The 26,352-nt window shown below is 36.6% G+C and overlaps 1 protein-coding gene and 1 long non-coding RNA gene across 7 annotated transcripts in view; one reads left to right on the top strand and one right to left on the bottom strand.

The window, feature by feature from the left end:
- The window catches only part of LOC135106404 (uncharacterized), a 75,803-nt gene extending 51,404 nt beyond the window's left edge, over positions 1 to 24,399 (top strand). For 5 of the 6 annotated variants that reach the window (XM_064015395.1, XM_064015394.1, XM_064015396.1 and 2 more), the window contains 5 exons: positions 971 to 1,117; positions 1,655 to 1,811; positions 3,026 to 3,191; positions 11,239 to 11,418; positions 18,682 to 24,399. In XM_064015395.1, coding sequence (XP_063871465.1) covers positions 971 to 1,117; positions 1,655 to 1,811; positions 3,026 to 3,191; positions 11,239 to 11,418; positions 18,682 to 22,031 — 4,000 coding nt within the window. In that variant the 3' untranslated portion in view covers positions 22,032 to 24,399. Of the gene's footprint in view, positions 1 to 970; positions 1,118 to 1,654; positions 1,812 to 3,025; positions 3,192 to 11,238; positions 11,419 to 18,681 lie in introns of those variants that run through there. The other variant, XM_064015402.1, reaches the window with a different exon arrangement.
- Positions 1 to 26,352, bottom strand: part of LOC135106406 (uncharacterized) — a 62,544-nt gene that overhangs the window by 14,533 nt on the left and 21,659 nt on the right. The gene's annotated exons all lie outside the window — the stretch shown is intronic.

The following is a 26,352-nucleotide window of genomic DNA, read 5'->3' on the forward strand; positions in this document are numbered from 1 at the left end:
TAGTATTGTTCAATGCCTTAAAAACTTAATTCCTTCATCTATAAACACAACACAACCTTCCAGATAACTATACTGTCGTCTTCAGTGACATTCAGCTCTCCCCTTCTTCTACACTGAACTTCCTTGGTCTGATCTTTACTTATAATCTAAACTGGAAACTTCACATCTCATCTCTAGCTAAAACAGCTTCTATGAAGTTAAGCAATCTGAATTGTCTCCACCTGTTTTTCTAAACCCCCAGCTGCTAACTCTGTACACTGGTCTTATCCATCCATGTATGGAGTATGCTTCACATGTATAGGGAAGTTCCACTCATATTGCTCTTTTTTAGACAAAGTGGAATCAAAAACTTTTTATCTTATCAGTTTTACTCCAACTGATTATCTTCAGCCTCTGTCTCATCACTACAGTGTTGCATCTCTTGCTATCTTCTACCACTATTTTCATGCTAATTGCTCTTCTGCTCAACTGCATCCTTCCCTTTTTATGTGGCATTGCTGTACAAGACTTTCTTCTCTCTTTCTTTCACCCCTATTCTGTCCATCTCTCTAATGTAAGAGTTACCATTATTCTCAATCATTCATCCCTTTCCCTAGTAAACTCGAACTCCCTGCTTGCTTCTGTATTTCCTCCTTCGTATGACTTGAGGGAGGTTTCAAGACACTTATCCTCTGCTATTTGATCATTGTATTTGGCATTGCTGTGGGAACTGGAATTTTAGTGGGGCTTTTTTATTCAAATTTTTGTTGCCCTTGTCTGGCCCTCATATATATATATATATATATATATATATATATATATATATATATATATATATATATATATATATATATATATATATATATATATATATATATATATATATATATATATATATATAAAATTGCAGGTGAAGAGAAAATGCAGTAAAAGATTTTATGATGTTGATGGTCATTATATGTACATATTGTTAATTTTTGTTTTCATCCAGGGGTCGATACAGTTTCAAAGAACTCCTGGAATTCTCTCAAGAAATCTGTTTATGGACCAAGAAGTTCTTATCTCCGATTCACAGTCTGAAGTGGAGAGTGGGAGCACTGTATGCACTCTATGGACTCTTCTACAAACATCCTTTCAGGTAATTTTGTTTCTATAGTTTAAATAGAATGAGAGACTATGTAAAGAATAGTTTAAGTAGAATGAGAGACTACATAAAGAAAAGAAGCAGTAGTATTTGTTGATGCTAGTAGACAGCAGGTGCCTAACTTGTTATTTCCATGGTCTTTCTTTGCAAGGCCTCTTGAAGGAGAAATAACAACCATATTTTGTTATTCTGCATAAAAATGCATCAATCCATTAATTAATTTTCTCAAATTGAACCAAACAACAGTATCACTTATTGCAACCCTTGAAAGCAATACATGATGTTCTTTTTCCTCTTTCTCTTGAGTGTTTATTTTAGTACTCTATCCTTTTCATCTATAGATAGGCTAAGCACAGTGGCACATTTATGAAACTAGTGAATGGATGATTTATCATTAGCTTTTTTTTTTTTGTTGACATGGTATCATCTGTAATTTGTTAATACTTGGAACCATTTTGTGCTAATATAGAAATAGTTATGAATGTACAGGCTTGATATCTTAAAAATGTAAGGATATGCTTTATGTTGCAGGCACTTATACAAAATAAGAATGGAGATGAAGGCATATGAAAATATGGTCAGTCTGGTAAGAAATTTTCATTCTAATACAGAAAACCCAGACCCAGCATATATCTTCTACAAGCTGACTGCAGATGGCGCATTCCATCATGTAGCTTCATCAAATGAAGTATGTACATGATGCCTTTCATCTTTTGTTGTGACAAAAAAGTGGTTTGGGTTAAATATAAGAGTTGGTGAAAGAATATCAAGGATGGCATATGGTATGGAAAAGTACGCTAACTTTTACATCTGAAAGAGTACCACCATCTGCAAGAAGTTGTAATGCAATCTAATCTGACACCAATTACTTTGAACTCCCATTAGGGAGTGGCCATGAATGAAGTCTCCCTTTCAATGCATACATCTTTTGAACTTTTATTTCATATTTGTCTTAGTGTTTCATGATTTCTTTTAGTAACCCAGTCATTACATTTACCTTCCTTTTGAAGCTTAAAGAAATTCTTGGAGTTAAATATGCCTTTGTCACTTTTGTTTTCATTGTCTTCATATAAACAATATGGAGAAAAAAAAAAATTAACATTCCATCTACATTATTCTCATACTTCTTTTTTAATCTGTACTGAGTCATGCTTTCTTCATAAAGCATGTTTTTTTTTTTATTATTTTATTTTATTTTTTTGAAAACTAATAGCATAACCATAGCGTTATCCTGTTAATATGATTTTCTCTGATATATTTCCCACAGGTTATTTAAACTGAAGAAACAATATACTTGCCTTCCATGCTTAAGATCACTGTAAAGAAATAATCCCTCATGTTGTTGCCATTTGGAAATGTGTGTGTTGTCATAATGCAGATGTTTCATGGTTTGTGCTTCAAGCAGTAAAGTAAAAATATAGAGAAGAGTTTTATGCTATAGTGCTAACAAAAGTATATATGTCATTTAGTCTAGTTTATTACAATTACTTATTACACATAGGTTTCTGTTTACCTAAATCATATTAGGTGTTGATTTAAAGGTCATAAATCCCACCTCAGTTAAAATTAAGATATATAATTAAGTAATTAACATTAAATGAAATAATTTGACTCTTGCAAAAAAAAAAATAATAATAATAATACTTTTAATAAAAAAATTGTAGGCCACAACTTTCTAATGAATTAGAGACTCCAAAAATCCCATTCCTGTATCTTTATTATAGGTGAAAATACTGAAAAACATAATTTTCTCAAAAAAAAAATGGTGGTGCTTATGATGTTGTTCTCTGAATAGGCACTTCAGTTTTTATTTCAGGACATTATCAACATTTTAACAGTTGGTATTTATCAGTCTTTTATCAGTCAAGTAGGATAGTATTTAAGCTTTCCAAACTCCTACAGATGGGATTGCACTTCCATTGTGCAGAACGACAGTGGGAGACCATGAACTATGAGATGCAGTGGGTACTAAAGGAGCACTCTTCTGAGTCTGTCTTTCCTGAACACAAATGTAATATTCAAAAGACACTCATAGAGGAGTATCAGAAGGTGAAGACCCAAATATGGGGTAAGTGGAAGACTTATAACCACACCTCTGTCTTTATTATACTATTATTATGGATCTTGTTAGGTGAAGATAGTGATAGATTGTTTTAGTAACTTGGAGGTAGAGAGAGAGAGGGTGTTAATTCAGGATGATAAAAAAGTAACAACCCATGGGAAGAAAATAAATCAATTTATTTCAAAGTGCTGGAAGTGAGCACCATTCAGCACTTTACGCAAGTGATCACATGGTACAATACACGAGATGCCAATTTTCTGGGCCTGTAGAGGTGACTCATGCACCTTGTGGGTTCATCTGTGGCCCATATTCAAATTAATTTTCAACCACACATTTCCACAGTCCATGCAGCCACAAACACCATGGCATACTTGGAAAACTATCTTGAGAGGACACATGATCTCTTGTGGATTGTGGCCAGCATAATTTTGACCTCAGCTTCTTTTGGAATTACCTCAAAGATGCCATGTGTCGTGTAACTGCACAGTATTCTAGCATTACAAAACAAGTATAGTCATATCTCGTGATTCAGAGGTCTTTCAGTTCGAACAACTCCCAGTTCAACCAGAGTTGGCGAACAAATTTTGTTCTCCATTTCAAACACAAACACCCACTCAAACACTCATCCCCCCCCCCCCTCTCTCTCTCTCTCTCTCTCTCTCTCTCTCTCTCTCTCTCTCTCTCTCTCTCTCTCTCTCTCTCTCTCTCTCTCTCTCTCTCTCTCTCTCTCTCTCTCTCTCTCTCTCTCTCTCTCTCTCTCTCTCTCTCTCTCTCTCACCCCTCACATTCATTCTATGTCATTTTTGTTTCATCCTTTCTTACTCTTTCTCACTTGTATAGTTCCATTTTCCTTCTCTATCAGTCTCATTCTATTTAGCAAGTATCAGGATTGTTCTTACTGAGAGAGAGATATTGACTGACTGATTGAATGATTGATTGATTTACATGAAAAATGGGAGTGAGGGACTGTGGTTTGTAAATACACTTCATCTGTGAGCTGTAGAGACCTCATGTTCATTAGTTTAAATTTCTCCAGTGTCACTCCCTTATTTCAGATTTCAGCCCAATACTATTGACTACTACTATACTATATCATACTATATGCTATACTATAGCTAGTGACACTATTCACTCAATCTTCACCTTGCATTTATTATAAACAAAATTTTATTGCTCACCCCAACATCTTTCATATTTCCTCCACTACTTATGTCTACATTCCTAACAACATACAACCTGCATTCATCTTCCTTCTTTCTATCACGCACACATTTTTTTGCAGTTACCTTCATTCACTCTCAGTTCTCTCCTTTCATATATTTCCAGACTCCTCCCCCCATCTGTCTCAATCTCTTCTAGCCCAAAAATACACACACACACTAAGTCCAGTCCCAGTAAGTTATGAAGAATTACTTAAGATGATGGAAGAACTTGAAGTAAATAAAGCAACTGGTCCAGATGGAGTATCAAATTGGATATTGAAGAAATGTAAAGAACAACTGGCTGATAAAATTCACAGTCTAGTGATGACATCACTATCACAGGGAAGAGTACCAAAAGACTGGAAGAGAGCAAATATTACACCAAAAGATTGGAAGAGAGCAAATATTACACCAATATACAAAGGAGGAAATAAGGTAAATCCACTAAATTATACACTAGTGTCCTTGACTAGTGTTGTAGGAAAATTATGTGAAAGAACAATAAAGGAAAGATGGATGGAACACTTGGAAAGAAAGTTTTAGTAAATTGTCAGTTTGGATTTAGGAAGGGAAGATCATGCTCCATGAACTTATTGTCCTTTTATTCAAGGGTAGTTGATATTGTGCAGGAGAGAGATGGGTGGGTGGATGGTGTCTGTTTAGACTTATAAAAAGGCATTTGACAAAGTACCACACCAAAGATTGCTATGAAAGATAAAAAATTATGGAAAAATCAGAGGAAGACTGTTGGAGAGGGTGGAGGATTATCTGGATGATAACTGTAATACAAGACCAAAATTTATCTTGGCTAAAAGTAACTAGTGGTGTCCCACAGGGATCAGTGTTGGGACTGATAATGTTTGTAATACAAATGAATGACACAACAATGAAGAAATAGATAGTTACGTGAACTTATTTGTGGATGATGCTAAGCTGATGAGAAGGGTAGAAAATGTAAATGACTGTATGGTCTGCAAGATGATTTAAATAAGATAAAAAAGAGATGGAGTAAATCTTGGCAATTGGAATTCAATTTAAATAAATGTAAAGTAATGGAGTTTGGTAAGAGTAAGAAAAGAATACAATATCCTTTTGAAATGGAAGGTGTGAAGTTAAACAAGTCAAAAGAGGAAGTGGATTTGGGAGTAACAGCAACTGAAAATTCGACTCCAGACAGACACATTGATAAAAAATTACTGGAGAGATGGTGAATTTGTTAAAAAATTGTTAAAAGAGTAAGAATGGCATTCTCATTGGATAAACAAATGATAAAAAACCTGTTGATTCCCATGATAAGACCAAGATTGGAATATATGGCAGTGGTGTGGTCTCTTCATACAAAGAGGAATATTATAAAATTAGAAAAAAGTACAAAGAACAGTCACTAAGATGGTTCTGGAGTTGAGTAAATTAACCTATGAAGAGAGATTAAGAATGTTGGAAATTCTTACCCTTGAAAATGGGAGAGAGAGAGAGAGAGAGAGAGAGAGAGAGAGAGAGAGAGAGAGAGAGAGAGAGAGAGAGAGAGAGAGATTTAATAAACTATAGATCTATAGAATGATAAATGGTATGGAAAATGTGGACAAAGGTTTTGTAAATTTAGACTCACAGAGTACAAGGGGACACCATAAGAAGTTTGAGAAAGTTAACTGTAAAAGAAACATTAAGAAGTATTGAATGAACTCAGTCAAGATGTAAATGCCAAAACTGTCAGTGCTTTTAAGACCAAACTGGGTAGATATAGAGACAGGATACTATGAGATTACTCCCCTCCCATAAACCATAACTAGGTAAATACAAATAGGATTATAGTTGAAGCTTACAACCCTGTAAGGAACATAAAAATAGCATTCATATATCTAGATGAGGAAATGATGAAGAAACTGATTGTAACCATGATATGCCTAAGGTTGGAATCTGCAGCAATAGTGTGTTCACCAAATACAAAAATGAATATAAAGAAATTGGAGAGGATCCAGAGGCCAGCAACAAAATTGCTTGTAAGTCTTCAAGACTTATCTCGTATGAAAAGAGATTGAGAAGGTTGAATCTACAGATGTTGAAACAACAGAGGGAGAAAGGAGACCTGATTATGGAGTATAGGCTGATGAATGGATTATAAAAAAGTAGATCAACAGGATTTGATAACATGGGATGTAAGAGATTCAAGAAGACATGGAAAGATTTTGAAAAGGCCATCTGTAGAAGGGATATTAAAAAAACTGCTTTCCTCAAAGAATAGCAGAGATATGGAATAGCTTGGAAAAAGATGTGGTTCATGCAAGGTTGATTCATGATTTCAAGGCTAAGTTGGACAATAGAAGATATAGAGACAGGACAGCATGAGTGTAGCTCCCCTTCCTGTATACCACCACAACTAGGTAAACACACACAAGGTAAACACACACACACACACACACACTTTGGGAATTGAATAAAATCTGGGACTGGAGCAAGAAATGGGAGATCAAATTTAATGTGAAAAAAATGTTGTGTAATGGAAATGGGAAAAAGTGAAAAGAAACCAAAATGGACATATAAAATGGGAAATGGAGAAATAATAATAAAATGGGAAATGGAGAAATAATAAAAATACAAGAAGAGAAAGATTTGGAAGTGATAATACAGGATAGTCAACAGTCAGAGAAACATGTAGAAAAGATATCCAGAGATACATATAAAATGGTGAGAAATATTGGAACAGCATTCCACTACGTGAATAAAGATATGATGAGAAAGATAATTACCACTATGATTAGTAGACAAAGCTGGAATATCCTAAATCAGTGTGGTCTTCCCACAAGAAGAAACATGTAAAAAAAAATAGAAAGGATATAACGGATAGCAGTGAAAATGGTTTCAAAACTGGAAGAATTAACATTACGAAAACAGGTTAAAGGAAATGAGCCTGCCAACATTGGAACAAAGAAGAGAAAGGGAGAGACTTCATACTGATTTATAAATTGTGGAATAGAGTGGAAGAAATTGATAATGAGAAACTGCTGCTAAGAGAAGTAGAAAATACCAGATACACACAAGGCCACAGCAAAAAATTAAGAAAAGGAAGATGCTTGAATAACAAAGAAATATAGTTTCCCACCAGGAAATTTAGAAGTATGGAACAAGCTAAGTGAGGATGTAGTATTGGCAGTGAGTGTGCACAACGTAAAGGGAAAACTAGACAAGTGGAGATAGGACCACACAAGCATAGCTCAGGCCCTGTAAATTACAACTAGGTGAATCCAACTAGGTAAACACACACACACACACACACTTTTGCACTGATCACAGATCCACTCACCGTAGCACAGTCTACACAATTCTGGTCATGTCCACAATATGTTTATAAAGCATATTAACTAACATAGCTTTTCATGTAAACACACATTACTCACAATCACAGTGGTATTGTCCTTACCTGTTGCCTAACAGTCCAGGGTTTGTGCTGCACTCATAATGCTATAAGGATTTTTTCACTAATAAGCATTTACTGTTGTCCCTGAACAAAACAATGGGATTTTTTTTTTTTTTTTTTTTTTTTTTTTTTTTTTTTTTTTTTTGTAGGAGGGACACTGGCTAAGGGCAACAAAAATCCAATAAAAAAAAGAGCCCACTGAAATGCCAGTCCCTGAACAGGGTCTGAAGGATAAGTGTCTTGAAACCTCTTCTCTTGAAGGAATTCAGGTCATAGGAAGGTGGAAATACAGAAGCAGGCAGGGAATTCCAGAGTTTACTAGAAAAAGGGATGTATGATTGAGAATACTGGTTAACTCTTGCATTAGAGAGGTGGACAGAATAGGGGTAATAAAAAAAAGAAAATCTTGTGCAGTGAGGTGCAGGAGGAGAGGGGGGATGCAGTTAGCATGAAAATAGCAGTAGAAGATAACTAGAGATGCAACATTACGACAATGAGAGAGAGAGAGAGAGAGAGAGAGAGAGAGAGAGAGAGAGAGAGAGAGAGAGAGAGAGAGAGAGAGAGAGAGAGAGAGAGAGAGAGAGAGGCTGAAGACAGTCAGTTAGAGGAAAGGAGTTGATGAGATGAAAAGCTTTTGATTCCACCCTGTAAATCATGAGCTCTAAGCTCCTAACGGGAGAGTATAGCTGGCATTCACAAGTCCAGCATATATAATCTTGAAGACTATGGTAGATTACTCTCTTTCATCCCAGACCCACAGTATGTTTATGAATCACATGCACTCACCACAGCATCTCATATATAAACACTCAGAAAATACACACATTTTGTACATCCTAATGAACTGTGAGGCAGACAACAATTGTGTTGATTTTGAGATCATCTTCCCTGCATTGACCAATTATTCAGGGGTTCTGAGGCAAGCTTTCAGACTAAAATTCCAAGAATTCATGGCATTAGGGAAAAGTTTAAAAATAATTACAGGATCAGGCACTGGATGGTAGTGAGGCAAAGCCCTGAGAAAGGGGATAAATCAATCAGTGGGCAGAGTGAGCCTTGTCTGCTCTCCCTCCCTTCATCTGCAAGGGTGATACTCATTCTCTTCATCAGGTCCTGTTCTTCTTCTGGATATGATCTTTTTGTAATCAGTTTTGTTTCCATGGGAGAGACATTCAGATGATTATGAAGAGTTTGGCCTCAGGTATTCACAAGAAGCAAGGAATGAAAGTGAAAGAAAACTTGGCAGAAGAGCTACATAATCTGGGAAAAGAATGTCTGCATACACATTCTTCCCTTATTTGGTGTGAAGAATTATTATGTTAATTAGGTCTTAAAGACTTAAATAAGTAAACTACAAGGTATTCATTAGGAAAGACATCAATTGTTTCTCTAAAAAATAAATAAATAAATCACCACTGCTGAAAATTCACTTTGGGGTTGTTTTTGTGAAACAACATTCATGACTCAGATTAACACAGTGGCCATTTTCTTGTTTTCTTAGGCATGTCACTTGCTTCATTTCTGCTGTAGTTTTGATTCCAGGCAAAGATAAACAATGATCACCCAACTTCAATCACAGCTTTTGGGTTTTCTTATGTGTCACTTACCTCACTTCTACATGAAATGCCACAATTACAAAAATCTCTTCAACTTAATAGGGTAATTTTGCACAATAAGTTGCTCCCTCTTTCCCACTTAGGCTCCACCCAGTTTCACCTGGTTGGCAAATGTGTATAGTAAAATCCCAAGAAATTGGCTTAATAGGCACTCAGCCCTTGCCAACTTGTTTCACATATCACTAAAATCCCTACAAAGCTGCTACTGCAGGGTCTGGTTCTACAATTTCATTCCCTTTGTCCCTCTAGAGTCTCACCTTCCACTTTGCTCTTAGGACATAATGCTAAGAAGGGTCCTGGTTGAAGGCCATGATGCAGTCTTGTTTACAATTTCTTTTGTGTATTTATATGCTCTTGCTTCTCTCAAATAGCACTATTTTTCTTTTACTTTTTCTCTTTTCTTCTAAGAACTGCATAGTATTTATTTTGTTATTTCAATGTTACTGTTGTCAAAAAAGGGATCTCACCAATAATTCAATTTCCTTTTTATTTAATTTATTTACAGTGGAACTGGTTTTTAACTTAATTTGTTCCTGAATGTCGTTCGAAATCCAAAATCTGATTAGTCTAACACCAAGTTCTCAGACATCCATCCACCATTTCCTAGTGGGTAATGACTGACACTTCCACTGCTAAGATGGCCACTCCACAATATCACCAGCTTAGAAATTTTTTTTTATCCAGAAAGGATGTATTGAATGAACTTAGTGACACAGAACTCATCAAAAGATATTGTTTAGACAATGCAGGCATTCATTCTCTTTGTCACCAATCATGTGAGGAAACCCTTACAGAGTGACAGGGAGAGGAACAACCCACTCACTGCCAAAATGAAGGTGATCATAAAACACTTAGACATCTTGCTGCTGGGAAATGCTACTGGGAAAAATGCAGTTGTGCAGTAGTGATGGTGTTGGTTATAGAGAGAGAACCACAGGAAGCTCAGTAGTACTCCTGAACACCAAACCTTGTTTGTTTACACTGAGATTCTTCAACTTCTTCAATGGGATCACGTTTAACTTATTTCAAAGATTGAAATACTGCCTTACCCTCTGTCTCTCTCCTCCAAATATATAAAAATGAAGGAAATATTTATAGAAACTATAAATTAGTAATTAATGAGAGCTTTTGCTACATCTTGTAGTCTTTGAAATCTAGTAACTTTGTTCAGAAACTGAATTCTGGTACGGCAAATGAAGCAATTAAGAGTTAAAAATGTTAGAATAGGGGTGAGAAAGAAAAAAGTCTTGCGCAGTGAGGCTGCGGGAGGAGGGGAGCCATGTAGTTAGCAAGATCAGAAGTGCAGTTGGCATGAAAGTAGCGGTAGAAGATAGCAAGAGATGCAACATTACAGCAATGAAAAAGAGGCTGAAGACAGTCAGTCAGAGGAGAAGAGTTGATAAGATGAAAAGCTTTTGATTCAATCCTGTCTAAAAGAGTGGTATGAGTTGGAATCCCCTTATACATATGAAGCATACTTCATAAATGGACAGATAAGGCAGAGTTAGTAGCTAGGGGTGTGAGAAAAACTGGTCAAGACAACTCAGAATGCCTAACTTCATAAAAGCTGTTTTAGCTAGAGATGAGATATGAAGTTTCCAGTTTAGATTATAAGTATAGGACAGACCAAGGATGTTCATTGTAGAAGGGGGGGAACAGTCGAGTGTCATTGAAGAAGAGAGAATAAATTGTCTGGAAGGTTGTGTCGAGTTGATTGATGGTGGAATTGAGTTTGAGGCATTGAACAAATTACCAAGAGTGCTCTCTATATGCATACATCACTAACACAATGAAATTACTCTACCTTCCAAAATTTTCAGGTAATGATAGTAAAGAACTGGACAAGGCGATGTCATATGTGCAGCCCAATATCTTGTCTGAAGTTCGCAGTGACTTGGCTGAGCTACATCAGGATGACAGTGGTCAAACAGCCACTTCCAATCAAGCATCAAGAGATGTCAATCAGAGCCATACTTCCTCAACTGAAGTGTCAGAAATTGGTAAGAAAACAAGTCTTCTTTTCTTCCCACAGTTTTTTTTTTTTTTTTTTTTACTTACTGTATTTCAAACTATTTTTATGACATTTGCCTTATTTCTAATTGGTAAACAGCCCCCATCATAGAATTAACGTTCTCAAAAAGAGACAAGTCTACAGACAACAGCTTGAATCCAGACTTGGGCTGTCATCACACTGGTCATCCAGTTCTTCATCCATCTTCATCTAGGGTGGTTGGTTAATGGGGAAACCTTAATGCCACAGTGGGTTAAGGGGTATGTATATCTATCATTCACTATCCACACAGACTCACAAGGCCAATGAAGACATATGAGTGCTAAGACCATGCATAACTATAATACATATGCTAAATCATCATCATCATGTACATACAAGTTATAAGATCTGGACCTTGTTCTCAGATTCATAGTCACAGCATAAAAAAATGAATCTTTGATTGACAAATACAAAATGTGCAAGAAAAATTACAATAATACACACATAGACAATACTAAAGTAGCAATTAGAAATAATACTTTTTTATCCAAGACATTTTACTGTAGAAATAGATCCAACATAAGATTTGGATATAAAATCTCTCTCTCTCATATGTTTTGCCTAAATACTTGGCCTTCAGAACTTGACCTATACTCTAGGAAATATGGTAAGGAGGTAATAATTACTGGGGTAATCTTGCAACCTCTGTGGCTACAGAATGCTAAGATCTAGAAACTTTTGGGAGGGAAAAAAAATCGGAGACCCACACTATCCAATCATCTCAACGGCATCATCCTACAAATCTAAAAACAACGTCTGTCGCATAAAACCATTTAGCACATCAAATTTGTAGTATTCAAGAGGAGTAGTGAGACCATCAGTCTGTCATTTTATGTAGCATGAGAGATTGCTCCACAGGGCAACAAAATTAATAATTTTGTCATAATGGGCTCACCATTTCTGCAGCAAAAAAAATAAATGAATAAACAACCAAATTACTACACATGCATTGAGATTCCACAAAACCAAAATACAAACAAAAATCATATAATACAAATATTGTTGTGGTTGTGTTGGAAAAAATTTAGCCTTTTGTTTTTATGTTTTCTGGTTTGTAGGCTCTCAAAAATCATTCATATAGTTCACTAGGAAATCTAAAATCAGAATTCTACATGCCAGCATGGCAACAAAATATTTAATTAAAATGAGGTATAAAACATTTAATTAAAATGATGTACATAGGCAATTTTTTGCAGAACTTTTGTAAGTCAGCACCATACTGATTAAACTAAGTCTGGCCAGACCAAACCCGACAAGACCTATATGGTTGTAATTACTGCATGGGTTATTATAATAACATGATGCTAAGAAGGGCTGCTGGGTCTGATTTTGGTTTTATGGTTTTGATTTAGTCATTGCAATGGCATCTCCCTGATGAAGTCTTGTTTATGGTCTGCTCATGTTTCTCTCAAAATATCACTTGTGTGTCAAACATCAGCAAATATGTGGGTGCTGTGTGATGTGCTTGGCTGCTGGGGTGACAGACTGAGAGACTGCCCCAGCAGCCACACACATGCAACCTTTGCACCAAAAGCTTTGTTTACCTGCAGCTGATTTATTTTTATTTTTTTATTTATTTATTTATTTATTTATTTATTTATTTATTTACTTTTATGTGGAAGGGACACTGGCCAAGGACAACAAAAATCCAATAAAAAAAAAAAGCCTACTGAGATGCCAGTCCCATAAAAGGGTCCAAAGTGGTAGTCAAAAATTGAAGGATAAGTGTCTTGAAACTTCCCTCTTGAAGGAATTCAAGTCATAGGAAGGTGGAAATACAGAAGCAGGCAGGGAGTTCCAGAGTTTACCAGAGAAAGGGATGAATGATTGAGAATACTGGTTAACTCTTGCATTAGAGAGGTGGACAAAATAGGGGTGAGAAAGAAGAGTCTTGTACAGCAAGGCCGTGGGAGGAGGGGAGGCATGCAGTTAGCAAGATCAGAAGAGCAGTTAGCATGAAAATAGCGGTAGAAGACTGCTAGAGATGCAACATTGCAGCGATGAGAGAGAAAAGGCTGAAGACAGTCAGTTAGAGGAGAGGAGTTGATGAAATGAAAAGCTTTTGATTCCACCCTGTCTAGAAGAGTGGTATGATTGGAACCCTCCCAGACATGTGAAGCATACTCCATACATGGATAGATAAGGCCCTTGTACAGAGTTAGCAGCTGGCAGAGACATCTCAGAATGCCTAACTTCATAGAAGCTGTTTTAGCTAGAGATGAGATATGAAGTTTCCAGTTTAGATTATAAGCAAAAGGACAGACCAAGGATGTTCAATGTAGAAGAGGGGGACAGTTGAGTGTCATTGAAGAAGAGGGGATAGTTGTCTGGAAGGTTGTGTCAAGTTGATAGATGGAGGAATTGAGTTTTTGAGGCATTGGGTCAAGAGAAAGGGGACTGATAACAAAGATAAGGGAATAGATGTAGAATAGAGACAAGTGGATAAATTACAAAGAGCTTATATAGAAAATAAACTCCAGATTATTAGTGAACTTTTTGATAACGGTAACTTTGAAACAACATGAGAAATTTAATATAGCTTTTGGTAGGAAAAAAGAGAAAGTATAAGGAAAATCAAGTCAAAAATATTTGGTAATCAAGACTGTATCATGGAGGTGCTGTTGCAAAGATTAGACCTCCCAACTTTAAACCAAAACCAGCAGCCTGTCTTAGCATCATGTCCTCAGAGAAAAGTGAAAGAGGAGGCTTTAAAGGCAGAAATGGAATGAAACTGAAAAACCTGAGTATCCAGGAGGAGTTTTCAAAGGTTTTTAGTGATATATGAAATAAGTCAGAATTTCATTGTCAGCAAAGGCTGAGTTTCATGCCAACTTCTGGAAGTTTTACTACATATATGATTATTTGATTGCTTGTAGGATATGTGACATTTAAGACTGCTAATTGGTATCACTTTAAAGCAGTCTTATATACCATATATTTCAGTGGATAAGACAACTTTTAGATAAGATGACCCCCAAATTTCAGTCAGAATTAAATGGTCTTAGCTGATGTAGGTGGTGTAAGACGAGGCCGAAACTACCAAACCATCTGTGGTGAAGTTTGGGTCAGCGGGTCAGCAAGCACACCAGTACAATGAATAAAATACCTTGAATTTATTACCAATAATAAGATACCATCATCATCAAGCACAAAACTAGACCTAAAATAAAACTCCCACCAGGTGTTTTTGTACATTATCATGAAAGATGAAAGGATGGATGGATGAAGATGCTATAAAATTATATGTGGTACAATCAGTTTTCCTAAATGTAAAGAAACCTTCTAAACATGAAGAAACCCTTGTCTTGCGCCACCTGCGTGTGTTGGGCTGTCAGCCATAATTTTCCATACATCAAGTGTTTTTTATTTCATGCACCAACATTCTTAAAGTTTTTTTCTCAGTATATGGACTTTGCCCTTGTACACTGTACAACATTGCAAGCTGGAGAGATTCATCTTGCTTTCCTATATACTACTTAGCTTGGGGTTCCATTTAAGATCTTTTTTATAGCTACTCCTTCAGCCCATTTTCTCAAAACAGATTCCTCTTTTACCTTGTCTAACTTTTCCAAAAGTCATAATATATATTAAGATTGTTGTTTATTAACAATGGAATTTTGTGTAAAATTTAAAGGTCACTTTTTTATCTGGTATATAGGACCTTTTTCTTTTTTAGAAGAGAGACCGGCCAAGGGCAAGAAAAATCTAATTAAAAAAAATCCCACTGAGATGCTGGTCCCCGAATAGGGTCCAAAGCGGTGGTCAAAAATTGAAGGATAAGTATCTTGAAATCTTCCTCTTGAAGGAGTTCAAGTCATAGGAAGGTGGAAATACAGGAACAGGCAGGGAGTTCCAGAATTTACCAGAGAAAGGGATGAATGAGTGAAGATACTGGTTAACTCTTGCATTAGAGAGGTGGACAGAATAGGGGTCAGAGAAAGAAGAAAGTCTTGTGCAGTGCGGCTGGAGAAGGATGGGAGGCATGTAGTTAGCAGGATCAGAAGAGCAGTTAGCATGAAAATAGCGGTAGAAGATAGCAAGAGATGCAACATTGTGGCGATGAGAAAGAGGAGGAGAGGAGTTGATGAGATGAAAAGCTTTTGATTCCACCCTGTCTAAAAGGAGTGGTTTTAATGGAACCCCCCAGACACGTGAAGCATACTCCATACGTGGACAGAAAAGGCTCTTTTACAGTTTTTTTTTTTTTTTTTTTTTTGAAGGACACTGGCCAAGGGCAACAAAAATCTAATAAAAAAAAATGCCCACTGAAATGCCAGTCCCATAAAAGGGTCAAAGCAGTGGTCAAAAATTGATGAATAAGTGTCTTGAAACCTCCCTCTTGAAGGAATTCAAGTCATAGGAAGGCAGAAATACAGAAGCAGGCAGGGAGTTCCAGAGTTTACCAGAGAAAGGGATGAATGATTGAGAATACTGGTTAACTCTTGCGTTAGAGAGGTGGACAGAATAGGGGTGAGAGAAAGAAGAAAGTCTTGTGCACCGTGGCCACAGAAGGAGGGGAGGCATGCAGTTAGCAAGATAAGAAGAGCAGTTAGCATGAAAATAGCGGTAGAAGACAGCTAGATATGCAACATTGCGGCAGTGAGAGAGAGGCTGAAGACAGTCAGTTAGAGGAGAGGAGTTGATGAGACGAAAAGCTTTTGATTCCACCCTGTCTAGAAGAGCAGTATGAGTGGAACCCCCCAGACATGTGAAGCATACTCCATACATGGACGGATAAGGCCCTTGTACAGAGTTAGCAGCTGGGGGTGAGAAAAACTGGCGGAGACGTCTCAGAACGCCTAACTTCATAGAAGCTGTTTTAGCTAGAGATGAGATGTGAAGTTTCCAGTTCAGATTATAAGTAAAGGACACACCGAGGATGTTCAGTGTAGAAGAGGGGGACAGTTGAGTGTCGTTGAAGAAGAGGGGATAGTTGTCTGGAAGATTGTGTCGAGTTGATAGATGGAGGAATTGAGTTTTTGAGGCATTGAACAATACCAAGTTTCCTCTGCCCCAATCAGAAATTTTAGAAAGATCAGAAGTCAGGCATTCTGTGACTTCCCTGCATAAACTGTTTACTTCTTGAAGGGTTGGACATCTGTGAAAAGATGTGGGAAAGTGCAGGGTGGTATCATCAGTGTAGGAGTGGATAAGGCAAGAAGTTTGGTTTCGAAGATCATTGTTGATGAATAATAGGAAGAGAGTGATAGAACAGAACCTTGAGGAACACCATTGTTAATAGACTTAGGAGAAGAACAGTGATCATCTACCACAACAGCAATAGAACACTCAGAAAGGAAACTTGAGATGAAGTTAAAGAGAGAAGGATAGAAGCCATAGGAGGGTAGTATGGAAATCAAAGCTTTGTGCCAGACTCTATTAAAAACTTTTGATATGTCTAAGGCAACAGCAAAAGTTTCACTAAAATCTCTAAAAGAGGATGACCAAGACTCAGTAAGGAAAGCCAGAAGATCACCAGTAGAGTGGCCTTGATGGAACCCATACTGGCAATGAGATAGAAGGTTGTGAAGTAATAGATGTGTAAGAATCATCCTGTTGAGGATAGATTCAAAAACTTTAGATAGGCAGGAAATTAAATCAATAGGTTTGAGGAATTAATTAGAACAGTCACCCTTTTTAGGAACAGGCTGAATGTAGGCAAACTACCAGCAAGAAGGAAAGGTAGATGTTGACAGACTAAATTGAAAGAGTTTGACTAGGGAAGGTGTAAGCACAGAGGTGCAGTTTCGGAGAATAATAGGAGGAACCCCATCAGGTCTATAAGCCTTCCAAGGGTTTAAGCCAGTGAGGGCATGGAAGATATCATTGCAAAGAATTTTAATAGGTAGCATGAAGTAGTCAGAGGATGGAGGAGAGGGAGGAACAAGCCCTGAATTGTCCAAGGTAGAGTTTTTAGCAAAGGTTTGAACAAAGAGTTCAGCTTTAGAGTTATATGTGATAGCAGTGGTGCCATCTGGTTGAAATAAAGAAGGGACAGAAAAAGAAGCAAAGTTATTGGAGATGTTTTTGGCTAGATGCCAGAAGTCACGAGGGGAATAGATCTTGAAAGATTTTGACTTTCTATTAATGAAGGAGTTTTTGGCTAGTTGGAGAACAGACTTGGCATGGTTCCGGGCAGAAATTATAAAGTGCATGGAATTCTGGTGATGGAAGGCTTAAGTATCTTTTGTGGGCCACCTCTCTATCATGTATAGCATGAGAAACAGCTTGTGTTATGCGCTCAGCACACAGAGACGGGCCTCTGTCGCGGAAGCAGTAGTCATTTCAAGGAAAATCAGATGGGGACTCCGAGGCTGGTGTAGGAGTCACCATGGTAATTTTGAGTGAAGAGTGTGTGTGTAATTAGGTGCTTGTAGTTTTGTGTGAAGGAAGAGAGTTGTCTTTAGAGAATTATATTTTGTCTTGTACACTTAAATATACGGTATATGTAAAACATGTTGGTAGTCTCCTTCCAAGCCAGGCCTAGAGTGTGTGGTCTAGTTGTGTCCCCCTTCTACAACTAAGGTTACATAAGTTTCTTTGCTGCCCTATCAATCTTTTTCATGGCTTGGAGAGGAAATCCTTTCATGCCAGTAGTAATGGAAATCCCAGAACATGGTGCTGTAGTTGTGCCCTGTGTTTAATATGTGTCAGTCAGTAAATGACGTTAGGAATATAATTTCTTACCTACAGACCAGTTGATTGATATCTTGTTTGGATCCACATTGAAAGAAACAAGCAGTTGCTTATCAGTCAACAGCCCCATCAGGCAGTGGGTTGAGTCATGATTCTTTTGTTTGCCACACTATGCTGATGAATAACCCTGAAATATTTTTTTTCTCTAGGCATAAATTTTTATGTACTTTGAAATGCACTAGAATGTTAATGATTGAATCTTCTTATATTAACATTGGCATAAAGCATCTTTGATCACATAAACAGCACCTTTCCTTTCAAGACCCAGACTTGCTTTTCTGCTTTTTACCAACACCTATTTACTTTAGAACATTGACATGGATTTCTAGACTGAGTGAATATGATTTTTAAAAATTGGCAAAGAGTCTTGAACACTTTACATAGGATGATGTATGTGTATATGCTACTTGAAATTTCTTATTCATAGTGTGCAGAAATGGTTTAAAACTATAATGCAGTAAAGTTTTTAAATTAAAATGAAATCTTCCTTGATAATGTGCTTTTATCTTTACAGGACAAAGAGTGAATGAGATTCGTTTGAAGGCAGCAGCATCATGTACCACCAACGACTTCCTTCAAAGAAAACTACTTCGAAGTCCACAGAAAAACACCAAGGCAGGAGACGTTCAACACAATAGTGAATCTGTTACAGGTAGTGTTAGTGATATAGATGCAGATAACCTTAATGTTCTTGATGATAAGGAAAAGATTAGGACTCTTAGGAAAATAATGGAATTCATGCAACCACCTGAAGAAGGAACTCTTAACATTCCTCTCAGGTCTTTAAGAACTAAAAAAAATAAAAAGGTGCAAAATCAAATTAAAGAAGAAAGTGATTCTCAGTTTGATAATGTTTGTGAAATTTTTGATTCTCAAGATGCAAATTCGTCACCAGAAGAGCTTACAACCAGTCAGAGTCAACAGCCATCACGGCAGAGGAGAGGCAGACGTAAGAAAACTGATTTTGCTCAAATGGCTTTGCAAAGTAAAAAATCTCATGTTAAAAACAAGCCAAGAGAAACATCTTTGCCAAAACAAGAAAAAAGAAGCAAGAACCCAAAGAAAAGCAATCTCAGAAACTCTTCCAAGTGTGAATCTCATGACAATTCACAAATTAATGAGGTGAATGAAATTATGGAGAGGGAAAGTGAACTAGAAAATTTGACAGATGAAGAGGTCATGATCAATAATACTTCTGTGAGCAAAAAACAAGTAGCATTACAGTCACATATAAAAAAGAAGGTAAATGAAAAAGTCTTACAGAATAAACAATGTCCACTGGAAAATAAACAAAGTAGATCACAAAATACACCTAATCAAGGTAACTTGGCAACCAAATGCATAAATAAATCCACAAAACTCATACCTTGCAACATTGAGGAAACAACATCTGCTGCAGCAGACAAAGAAAACAAAAATCTCTGTGAAAATTTTTGTGAATTAAATTATGAGCAGGAAGCAGTTGCTAATGAACATGTGGATGAAGGTTTTGATAATCAGACAATAGCTAGCAAAAATGTTCATGAGGAATCTCTAAGTGATGAATCAGTGACAGCTGCAACAAACATTCCAAATGTTTCTGATGACAACACAAATTTTACTTATATTGAAAGTGAACAAAATTCTGTTTCAGCTTCAGATATTAATGACATGGGAAGTAGAGAAAATTCAACACAGATTAACTTTAGTGATATGAACAATGTTGGAAGGATGTTGCAAGTGGAAATATTAGCTACTATGCCAAAGAAGAGAAGTCTTCAGTCAACTCTCAAAGCAAAAAGTATGGTCTACATATTAGTTAATTTTCAAATAGATAATGTAAAGGTACACACTGTGAAATTCAAAATGTCAAAAACAGATTTGAAAATTATTCAGAGTAACAGAGATAAGTTAAATGTTTTGAAGAAAAGACTCCATTCACTGTTGCCCTCAAAGTATAAAAACTATGACTTGCACTTGCAGTTAAATATTCATCAGTCAGTTATGGAGGAGACTGAAACTTCTGGGAAAAAGCATTTCACACACAGATTTGAACCCCTCAGAGGAGATAATTTTGAGCAGGATTACAACCCACCAGAAATATATAAACAAGGTTCTCAAGCTTCTGGGACACTGAATAAATCTGACAATGCTGTACCTCATGAGGAACCCATGACATCTTGCACACAGAAAGAAAATGTTTCTTCATTAATGACTGAAGACTACAACATTCCATCAAGCTTGTCACCTGAAGTCAGTGATGACATGAATCATGTCAGGAAGGTAATTCAAGTGGAAATGGTGGCTAATGTTGAAGAAAATTATGTTGGTGCTGAAAACAAAACTGAAAATACAACTACCTTAAATGTGAATTTCCAGGTTGAAGGAATTACAGTACATCATGCAAAATTTCAAATTTCTATCAAAGATTTGGAAACCCTTCTGAACAACAAAAATAAGTTAGAAAGTCTAATGGAAAAATTTCGTTCATTTCTTCCTCCTAGGTACAAGATGTATGAAATTCAGCTCCATTCATCTGTTCAACAGTCAGTCACAGAGGGCAGTATAGTTGCTTTACAGCATTCCAGACAAGGTTCTGATCCTCCAGCAATCTTGCCCTATGCTGCTGCCACACCATTTAAAGGAAATAATGCTATACTTAACAGAGAAGAAGCTTCAACATCTCCCTCCCAGGAAAGTCTTTCAAAAAAACTTACAAATTCTCACTCAGAATCTTCACCAGCTCAAGTCCCACAGCTTTCCAATGTAGGGGAAATTAAACAGTATCATTCATTGAGGCCTGCAGATCTGGGCCAATATAATACCAACACTGTAGCACAGCCAACTTGCTTAACATTAGACACACAGTGTCTGCAAAGAACTACCGAATCTTCTGTGAATCTTTTAATTAATGAAGGAAGTCAACACCCTGAATCTTGTACTATACTTAGAAGTAGTAATGAAGACATTCATGTGTCCAACATTCCCCCAAAACTAAGAAGTAATAATGAAATAAATATCTTCTCATCTCCAAAGTGCTGTGTCAGTGAAAATCAAAATCCTCCTTATGTTGCTGGTGCCTCTCTGGAAGATAGTGACAGAGTTATGACTCAATACCAGATCTTGCCATGTGAGATTGTACCCACAACATATGGGGAAAGTAAGCCTGACAGGATGCTTATGGATGAACAAGTAACACCACAAGTGTACGGGATGCATACAGAGTGCCCAGCAAAGTTACCGGATTTTGAAAGGCCCATAGTAACTGCACATGTAGATGATGGTTTGGAAAATTCTGGTCATGATTTCATAAATAATAGTTTGCAATCCCATAATAGCTTTGACATGCATTTCAATCCAAATACAAATGAGATCAACAAAAATGCTTCACTATTGAAAGAATGTACAAATGACCTTGACACAGAAACCTGCACAATTTTATGGAAAACTAGAAACAGCTTAGATACTATGGGTGACAAGAACCACCTTCCTTCATTACCATTTAGTGATTCTTCCAGTGAGTATATAAAGATGATCAGAGAGGGGCAAAGGAAGGCTGTGACTAAAACAATGAGAAATGTTGATCATGGGGAGGCCCTTTTAAGTAGCTCAAGAAGCAGTGATACATCCATGAAGGACATCAGCTTATTGGCATCACCATCTCACTCTCCATCCAGGATCATTTCTGGAAATTTGATGAAATCTGATAGAGCTGTATCAAAGGCTAATGACAATACAGTTTGCTCATTTTATTTTTTCTCAAAGACAAAAAAGTATGATTCATCCTTAAAGAAACAAACCAGACCTTCCTCAGAATCTGACATCAAGAAGCCATCTGTTAAATTCTTATTCATGGAAAAGTTATTTTCAAAAAAGAAACAATGATTTGCTGCTGAAATGTGTTGATGTTACATTTCATAACTGTAACTAAAATACTGTATATTTTAGCATACAAAAAGACACCAAAAAGTGGGTCATCCTATATGCCAGATACAAAAACAATGACCTTAAAATATTTTATGCAAAATGTCATTGTAAATAAACAACATTATATTTTGATTTTTGAGGAACTTAGACTTGGTAAAAAAGGAATTCATTGAGAAAATGCACTGAAACATATTCCCATTGAAAAGTGTGTAAACAAAATTTAACATAGTATGTACAGTTATGACCCTCTACTGGCACTATATGAACAGACAAAGGAGGCTGTGCAAATATTCCACAGTTGTTCCCAAAGCTGAAGGGTCGGTCTTCAGGGCAAGGAAATCCAAGTCAAGTGGCAAAGGAAAGCAAACTGGGAAGAAGATGAATCTCTCCAGCTTGCAATGTTGTATAGGGACAAAGTTCATATACTGAGAAAAACTTGAATAATGTTGGTGTGTCTAATCAAAAGAAACACAATATATAGAAGATTATGGCTGACACTTTGACACACACAGACAGGGTTTGTTTATGCTTAAGAAAACCATCTTTGTCCATTCATCCTTTTCATAAAAATGTACAAAAAACACCTGGTGAGAATTTTATTTAATGTTTAGTTTTACACTTGAAGAAGATGGTACCTTATTAGTGGTAATACATTCTAGGTATTTTATTCAGTGTACTGGTATATCTCTGTCTCATTTCTGGTGCTTACTGACCTAAACTTCATCACAGATATTTTGGTAGCTTGGGTGTCATCTTTTACCACTGATATTCGCTAAAACCATTGAATTCTCACTAAAATCTGTGGATTATCTTACCTGAAAGTCATCTTATCTACCAAAATATACAGTAGTCTGTCCCTTCCTTTCTGTTAAAACAAAGTTAATATCTTGCTGCCAATATATTTCTTCATTTCTTTTCTTGCACAAGCGGGATGCCATGCAAGAAGTAGTAATTTTTGTGTCCATATATATATATATATATATATATATATATATATATATATATATATATAAGGTGTCCCATAAGGCTCCATACATATGGTATCATGAATGCTATTACAAGCAAGCATAAATCCAGATATGTTTGAACATGTTCTTCAGCAGTGGAGGACATAAATTGAAATGTGTTTTCAACACAAAGACAGTCATGTATAATATACATATTATTATCTATATTATAGATTATATAAATAATGCTTTTTTCTATAATTCTATAATTTCATATAATTTTTCATATGTATGAAAACTTATGGGACACCCTGTATATATGCATACATTTGAGTGCTTGGATGTAAACCATAGAAATCTGTAATGAAAGCTATGTAAAGGTTATGTTGTAAACAGTAACATCTGTTCTTTATCATGCTCACCAGTAGATTATAAGGCATAGTGCTATATTTTTCTACCAGTGACAAAGTATAAATGAGATCATATGACAATGTAATTAATAAGACAATTTTAAAATATCCCAGAACTTTTATTAGCACATGAAATGAAAGAATTTTCTATTTAGTACACAGCATTTCTTCACAGACTGGAGGATGTTAGTAGGTTGAGTGTCATGGTAGTTTTCAAGTCCTCTGGACATTTGAATTAGATACTGATGGCTGGTAACCAGAGACATGGAGGCTGGGAAGAGTGGTAACTGTAGTAATGCTATATTTATTTTCTAAGTTGGTTTACTTCTAGACATTCTTTTAAAGCAGGCATTAAATATTAGGTAAGTGAATAGACATCATGAGGCACTGAGAAAATTAAATTCTGAGAGAAAACATGCTACTCATGGCCAGCCACCTAAACTAGGCTGGAGAAGCCAAATATGACTTCTTTACTTGCTCCTTTCCAGTAACCACTGAATTAATCATAAAAGTAAGGAGTGTGCTTCTGGTGGTATACACCTAAAATTCCCCTCACTCTCTTAGCTGAGTTGCCTTTCTACTCTGTGTGTCTCGTAGAATAAAATTGCAATGACTTTCTCTTTCTGCACACTGTACCATCACATCATAGAAAACACTGTGTAATGTAAATGCTTTGAAAGCTAACAAACTGAGAAGGGAAAAGGCTATGTTTAAACAATTTGCTTATAAGGACAGGATATTTTTGTTCTAAAGCTAAGAAAGTGCTTCCAAATAACCTGGCCATCCACTGTCACCAATCAATGCACTCCCATGTCAAATGGCAAAGAATATAAAAGGAATTGTATGTTTATGTATACAATTTTTTTTACTCAGAATGACCTGACCTTAACTGATTTCTGAAGCTCTAAAATATCACATAGCATATGTAACATTTTTACTGAGCCTGCTATTAATAAAACTGTGGCAAAATTTGATATGCATTTTCTAATGATTACTATCTATCTATCTACCTATCTCCCTGACACATTACTCCCTCTAAGAATTTCCCTTGGAATCTTCCCCCAAGGAGGTGGCCAAGGCAGAGGAACCTCTACTGTTCCCAATCCAAACATTTATTTCTTGCTTGTTGAAGTACTTAACCTCTATTATCTCTTTCAGACATGTACTTCTGTATTCTGTACTTCCACCTTCCAAGTGGCCTCCCTCTTCCATTAGCACCTTCAACTTGGCTCACATGCACTTTCCTTACAAACTCATTGCCTTTCATCATCTCAATATGACCATACCATTTCAATGTGCTCCCTTTCAACCACTCCACCACAGCATTGGGGCTCATACCATATCTCTCACATTCATTGCTCTCACCACTCCCATCTTGTCATTCCATGTTTCCTTCATATTTATCATTTCCACAGCACACACTCTTGATTGGCGTGCTTATTCCATGACCATTTCTCTGATTCACATATAAATGTTGGCAGGAGAATATTCATGCTATTCTGTAAACCTTTCTTTATATCTAGTGACATATTTTCCCCTTTCATGACAATTACAAGTGATCCTATGACATGTCTACCCTTTACAATCATCTCTTTTACCTCATTATCCATCTCACCATTGTTACTTAGCTCCATCTCCAGATACTCAAATTCACTTACCTCCTCCATTTTCTCTCTTCCCTTAACCACCTAACATCTGCCTATATCTGGCATGCTCACCCTCTAAGCCATTCTAAAATCACACACTTCTACTTCTCTCCTCCCAGGCACCATCACCATACTTTTCCCAGCATTCATCTTCAGTTTGTGTGTCACATGCATCCAATGGAAATGATCAATCAATCTTTGGAATTTCTCTTCACTCTGCTGATAGAACAGTGTCATCTACAACAAATTTGCTCTTATTGCCCATCCCATTCCATTCTGTTTCAGCCTTGCACCAACATTTCCCTCCACTGTTTTCATCTCTCATATGTCCATTCATAAAAATATTAATAATTATGAGACCCCACACATCCCTATCTCTTTCTTATTCCTACTCCAAAGGTCTCTCCTATCTCTCCCTCTATCCTCACACATGTATGTAACTTGCTATTAAAAGCCTTAAATTCCTTCTAGCACTGCCCTTTTACACCATAAATTCAAAGAAAATCCTTAAGGGCTTTCCTATTCCCTGTAGCACATGTTTTCTCTAGATTCACAAAATGCTGCTTACATCTTCTCATTGTTTCCTACATATTCTAACAGGAAAAATCTGAGCCACGCAGTCTTTTCCTGAATCCTCCCTGCTCCTTACTGACCTTCATCTCAATCACTTTCATGAATCTTTCAGTCAAGACTTCCAAAATCTTTTCTTGGTACAGTAAGCAAACACATCCCCCAGCAACTACTGCTCTCATTCCTCCAACTTTAACCTTTATATAGAGGTACAGTAACTGCTTTCCTCCTGTCATCTGGTATTTTCCTTGCCTTCAAGCCAGACCACATATTATAAAACATTCAGTCTTCTGCAGTACCACTTAATATTTCTATATTTCTTTAACTTTTCCATTTATGTCTGCAGCTCTGCCACACTAGTCTAGCCATCAATTTTGCTACTTTACCCTACCAATTCTCTACAAAAACACTCATTCTCTATCTGGTTCTACATCCTATTGCTTCTCTTCCTGTTTTCTCATTCATTAGACTGTCAGAATACCTTTTACATGGACCTTTCACCCTGTTACTCTCAAAAATATCATCCCCCTTGGGCCCCTCTCTTTATCCTCATATTCCTGCACTATGTCCCTCTGATAGAAATATTCCAGGTTGTTAATGGAGGATTTCTAGGTTATATAAAATTACCTTGATTGGAAGGACTTACAGTGTTACTCACACCAAGTAACCTAACTATGCACACAGCCCTAACTACACTATAGGTTAC

This window comes from Scylla paramamosain, chromosome 13, assembly GCF_035594125.1.
Source record: "Scylla paramamosain isolate STU-SP2022 chromosome 13, ASM3559412v1, whole genome shotgun sequence".
NCBI lineage: Eukaryota > Metazoa > Arthropoda > Malacostraca > Decapoda > Portunidae > Scylla > Scylla paramamosain.